At 36.2% G+C, this 6,000-nt stretch overlaps 1 protein-coding gene across 2 annotated transcripts in view; it reads left to right on the top strand.

Moving 5' to 3' along the window:
• The first annotated feature begins 434 nt into the window (after positions 1–434).
• The window catches only part of EFHC1 (EF-hand domain containing 1), a 16,256-nt gene continuing 10,690 nt past the window's right edge, over positions 435–6,000 (top strand). For both annotated transcript variants that reach the window (XM_032212579.1, XM_032212578.1), the window contains exons 1-4: positions 435–1,496; positions 2,637–2,858; positions 3,767–4,054; positions 5,359–5,508. In XM_032212579.1, coding sequence (XP_032068470.1) covers positions 1,434–1,496; positions 2,637–2,858; positions 3,767–4,054; positions 5,359–5,508 — 723 coding nt within the window. In that variant the 5' untranslated portion in view covers positions 435–1,433. The remainder of the gene's footprint in view (positions 1,497–2,636; positions 2,859–3,766; positions 4,055–5,358; positions 5,509–6,000) is intronic.

Here is a 6,000-nt window from a genome sequence, read left to right on the forward strand (position 1 = left end):
TGATTAATTGTTCTGTCAGGAACTTTCTCCTTAGTTCCAGATTAGACATCTGGAGAAACTTCCTGATAGTGAGAACAATTAATCAATAGAAGAGCTTGCCTCCTGGAGTTGTGGCTGCACCATTGCTGGATGTTTTCAAAAAAGGATTTGACAACTCTTTGTGCAAGTTACTTGCCTTCCGTGTTCTCGTACATAATCTCTGTATAGAAGTCTTGCTATGCCTTCTTTCAATCTTTCTGGTTTTGCTGTAAGGGCACCTCTTCAGTTCTGGATTTTCTGATTTGATTTGTTGCTAGTCACATATGGATCTACAAGGTTTCAAGAAGGCTGTTTGTAGTGTTTGAGTTTTCTACCTCTTTTTTTTCTAAATTGTGATTTTTATGGAGATGAAACCTCAGTTTATAGCATCTTTGATTTAATCAAAGGACTCATGTTCAATAGAAAATAAGCATTTTACTCTCAAATTTCCAAAGTCTGTCCAGACATTACATCATTAAATGTAAATTGATGCGATACAATTTATATTATCTGAATAATTATACAAATGACATACATTGATATTATTGTAATGACATGCATTTAGATTCAGCAGACATTTAGGTTTACAGATATCCCCTTCCCTCAAATGATCCATTAATTCAAGTTTCACTATAGATAAATTACTGCATGGTAAATAGAAATTATATAGTATTCCATCTGGGAAAGATTTCTGAAATGTGAAGGGCAGGTTCAGATGCTACCCTCTTTATTTTCCAAAATGGTCTGTAACACCATGCAAACAAGAAATTAAGCAATGTTATTTTTCACAAATTGCATCTGAAGAAAAAAAATGACATGGTAGAATATTGGAAGTAGGAAGCGAATACTGCATGTATGTAGTATTGCATACAGCAGACAATCAGAAAGGCTAATAGAGTTCTAAGAAACAAAGTCTCCCTAATATATATTCACATTCTTACCGTCCTAACTGCCCATGCACGTACTCTCCGCATGCGCCCTCAAACTGCGCCCGAGGTAAACTTTGCTGCATTGTATTAGGCTTAATTTCTTATGTCAATCCTCTACATAGGAGCAAAGCTGCAACTGCCGAACCACAATAAAAGCAATTACAATAAAACCAAACTTCAAGCCAACTTTATATCCAGACATTTCTTTCCCTCAATCTAGCGCTACTGAAAGACAATACGACGGGGTGGGAGGATGAGATAATATAACAATACAGTCAACTCGAGCCAAAGTCAACCGCGGGCTGACGAAAAGCAGCACCTGAATCTACCAACCGAACTGAGCGCCTCGGCCGCTACTGCGCAAGCGCCCTTAAAAAAAAAAGAGAAAGCCCAACTGTTGATGGTTACCGAGGAAACGGCGTTGCTTAGTTACCGGTGATAGCGGATCCGTCCCTACCGAAGCCTTTCGCTGCTCGACCGTCCATCATGAGCCTTCAGCCGGTGCAAGGCTTGCCGCTTGTTCCAGGCTCGTCCTTTCGGGACCCGACGGTGAGGAAAAACTCCTGTTTTCTTTCCACATCACATTTCCCCCGAAATAGCTAGAGGTGTGGCTCGTTAGACTAATCGTCCCCCAGAGTCTCCCCTGAGTCTTGCGGACTTGGTCAAAGACTCCGATCGACGCCCTCCTTTAAGAATGAGATACTTCATAAATAATCCCACCTTCCTGTCATTGATTGTGACAGCTCTAAGTCTTTAAAATATGGATTTGCGGTCTCTAAAAGGGCTTTCAAGCCATTTTGTTGTAGCCATCTGTATTTTTAAAAGTCAAAGCTCCAATATTAGAATTTTTTAAAACAAAAGTTACAGAAGGGCATAAAAACGTAAGAGAAAAACATTGAATAGCCTACTTCCTTTTCATTTAATATTAAAGGTATCAGAATATAAGATGTGATATGTCATCTTATGCAAACTCATACATCTCACCAATAAAGGAGAATATTTGTAGCTCAGGATTGAAACGAGGGGTCCTTGAGCTTGGTTGTTTTCTTGCAGATGTCTATGGAGATTCTCTGTCATCCAGGTCATGGTTGTTTCAAAGGAGCTCCCCCTACTTTTTTTCTTTTTTCTTTTGAAGAGGCAACTGGATTTTTTGGTTTTTCTTTGAAGATGTTTTGCTTGCCATCCAAGAAGCTTCTTCAACTCTATTTTCTTTCCCTCCAGATGTTTCATTATGTTGGGACTGATGATTGTTACGTATGTAAGAAAACAACCAAGCTCAGAAAGCACCAAGGAGTCCTCATACATCACATTAAAATTTACATCAATATGTTAAATGTAGTCTTAAGAGTATTATTAAAGAGTATTATTAAAACATCAATATTCCTTTTATTTTTATTTTTTCTAAGTAAAGTACTCATTAAAAAACATTTGAAACTCTATGGCCCTGAAAAGTTTAAACTGTTATGGAGGTTGTGAACTATTATTATTAAAATATAATCACATATTTTTGAGGGAAAAAATCCTTAATGTATTTTAAAAATTATTACTATATATATGGGAAGGTGATAAATAAAATTTAGCTTTAAAGACAAATATATTTGAGACAAGGCAATTGAAAAATAAATGTGTTATTTTAGATATATCTGTCTGGTCAGCATTTGAGTCTGTATTTTTGTTGTTGTTCTGTAGAAAACTGCTTTTCATCGTTCCCAAACTCTAGATTTCAAGAATGGTTTTGCCTTTAAGAAACTTCCAACTGTGGGGATAGGTGGAAATCGGCTTTATGTAAACCAATTGTCTCAAGCTGAACTTGATGAATTATCCAACAAGAGACCCACCTTAACTTATGGTGAACCTAAACAAGCCCCACCTGCAGATTTCATTCCAGCACACGTGGCTTTTGACAAAAAGGTATTTTCTCAAACATCTGATTTCAGGTACAGGTATTTATTGCAAAATTAAGTGTTTAAGATTAGCTGTTTATTTCTGATATCTGTTTGTCACCCCATGAAAGTAGTCCATATCAAGAAAAAAACTTTGAAAAGACTGCTGGGTCTCTCTTATTTGCACATTATAATCAAGCTATAACCTATAGAGTTTCAGAGTTCTTTCTTCCTTTTTTATGATATACAGAATTAAAAATGTCTTTCTTAGACATTCTTTCTTTCTTTTTATATATTAATAGAAAATGACATTAAATATTTTGCTTTCTTTCACCATCATTATATTTACTTTTCTTTATACTATCAATAGTTTATTTACATGATTTAAGACTTGTAATGTAGAACCATATTCAAGTACATCCTCTTCCTTGCAGCGCATCTCTGGGCCAGTCATTTGGTTTAGCCTACTTCATGGAGACAGAATGGATCAACATGAGCAACCTCCAAGTTATACCTTGGGAGTGTGTGTGTGACGGGGATTGTAGGCAGCTTTAATTCTACAAAAATAAATGTGCCAAATTTAATATAAGTTGTTAATGCTATGTAAAGAGACTTCTGCTTCTACATTTAAAGTGACAATAAAATTATTCTAAATCCATAAACACACTTATAGAAAATTAAAATATTTTATATTGGTTGTATTCTTGTCGTCAAAAGTTACCATAGTAATAGTTTGCCATTGCTATTAGCTTGGTGCTAAATAGAAATTTCCTAGCTTCTATGAAGATAGTGCAACTTAACATTTAATATTAATAGAATATACAGTAATAGATTTCTGTCATTTGATGATCTCACACAGCATCAAGTGGGTTTCCTATCATTTTTATCATTAATATAATTTTCCTTATATATGGGTTTTTTGTTTTTTTTTGCTAGGTGCTCAAATTTGATGGATACTTTCAAGAAGATGTTCCTATGTCTACAGAAGAGCATTTTCGCGTTCGTCAAGTGGGCATTTATTACTATTTGGAAGATGATAGCATGTCTGTCATGGAGCCCATTGTTGAAAACTCAGGGATTCCTCAGGGCAAGTTCATCAAAAGACAGCGTTTGCCCAAAAATGATCGTGGGGATCATTATCATTGGAAAGATCTGAATCGAGGAATTAATATTACTATCTATGGCAAGACCTTCCGGATAGTTGACTGTGATCGATTCACCCAGGTACTGTAATCTTGATTGCTAATCTACAGCATTACAGTAATAAACTATTCCTACTGCAGTATTTAATATGAGGATAAAATAGTTTTAATTCTATAGTAAAATATACAATTTGGAGATAGAAATTTCCACCATAAGTAGCATTGTGTATATGTGATTTATTTTTAGAATTATGAAACATATTTTTACCCATGCTATATTATCAGTTGAGTTCTCATAATGGTTATTTTTGATTCTTGTACACTTTCACAGTAGTTTTAGTCATTTATTTCATTTACATTTGATTGAGATCTGTGTCTGTCTCTGTCTGCCTGTCCCTCTCTGGTTCTTGATAATATAGAAAGTTTGTTTTGAGAATAAAAACAATGGGATTGTTGTAGTCTGCCAGCAGCCTGTGGACTGGCAGCAGAGTTTGACAGTGGGGAGGTTGGGGAGGAACATGGGCGAGTCCTGGAATCTGGGGAAGGCTTGGATGAGGGCTCTGCATCGGAGGCAGAGAAGGGCCCAGGGCCATCTGGTAGTTATGTGCTGCCTCTGGAGCCTCCGGAATCTGACATTAGCGAGACAGAAGAACAGTGTGAGCCTTTTCCCAGTGTGCGCATGTGCAGAGCTGCCAGAAGGCAAGAACAATTAAGAGAAAAAGGGCAACTTGGGAGTAAGGCTTGGAGATAATTGTATCCCATAAGACATAAAAGAGGAGCAAACGGACATGAGCCTTTGCAGAAAACAATTAGTTCATCTAGTCGGTTTCAAGCTCTGAGAAGTTCTGTTTGTCTCTGTGCTACGTTTGGCCTTGCAAAACTAATTGGCAATTAGGTCTCTGGCAGTGTTTCAAGGGAGATAAAGGTGGGTGCTTATCAACATTACCCTGAAAGATTGCAGCAACTCCAGCAGACATCTGTCGGACTCTTCACAGACTGTTTGTGATCATTATGGGTTGTGAATGACCATAATTCATAGCCTTATAAATAAAAGAGGATTTTTGGGACTAAGATTGTGATTTTTGATTTCTCAGGAAGCCTAGGTCAGAACAGAGCTCTCTCAAAAAGAGCCTAAACTTCAGTTCATTCATAGAGTAGCATTTTACTCAGTTTTAATAAGATTAATATAGCCATGGCAGATAAGGCAGTGCAGATTTTTTTGCAAGTTCTGAAGTTTCTTGCCTTATTTCATTAACATGGGAAGACATTTTTAGTATGCCCACCACAGATCACAGTTTCATCCCTAAATGCAAGTTTAAGACAGTCTTGCTGTATGATTTCTTAGTGTGCTTATTTGTATTTAACAATGTGTTTTCTGCTTTACAGACTTTTTTGGAAAGCCAAGGAATTGAAGTGAACCCGCCAGAGCAAATGATTTTTGATCCTTATATAGAGCTACGTAAAATGCCTCCACGTATGTATGTCACCCCCTCAGATTTTGATCAACTTAAGCAGTTTTTGGCATTTGACAAAAAGGTGAGCTTTAGGTTTGTTTCATAACCTACTTTTTGTGTATTCAAAACATTTTAACAACAAAATCTATTTCACAGTAAATAAAGCTGTGAAAAAGTAGGTAGCAAGTACAATTGTAAAACATACTTAAAGTGGGAGAAAATTAAATTGCATGGGCTATATAATTTGCATATATTTAGAGCATGCCAGAGGAGATGCTAAGAAATGCAGTGGTGAAACTCTGAGAGCCTCTTTATCAGTGATAGTAAAGCTATGTAATTGCTCATCTTCAAAGATAGTAAAGCTATTTTTCGTGAAGTTTACAAGTCATTTTACTTTTAGTAAAATTTCATAAATAGTAAAATTACAAATAGTTTTCATTTTACAGCAATTGGGACTGAAATTTATCTTGCTAAATGAAGTCATAAAGTGTAATGTCACGTGATTGTGTCACTTAGCAACAGAAATCCCAGTGCTCTCAGATGCCATTATTAAGCAAATCACTGTGGGTTGTTA

This window comes from Thamnophis elegans, chromosome 3 (genome assembly GCF_009769535.1).
Source record: "Thamnophis elegans isolate rThaEle1 chromosome 3, rThaEle1.pri, whole genome shotgun sequence".
NCBI lineage: Eukaryota > Metazoa > Chordata > Lepidosauria > Squamata > Colubridae > Thamnophis > Thamnophis elegans.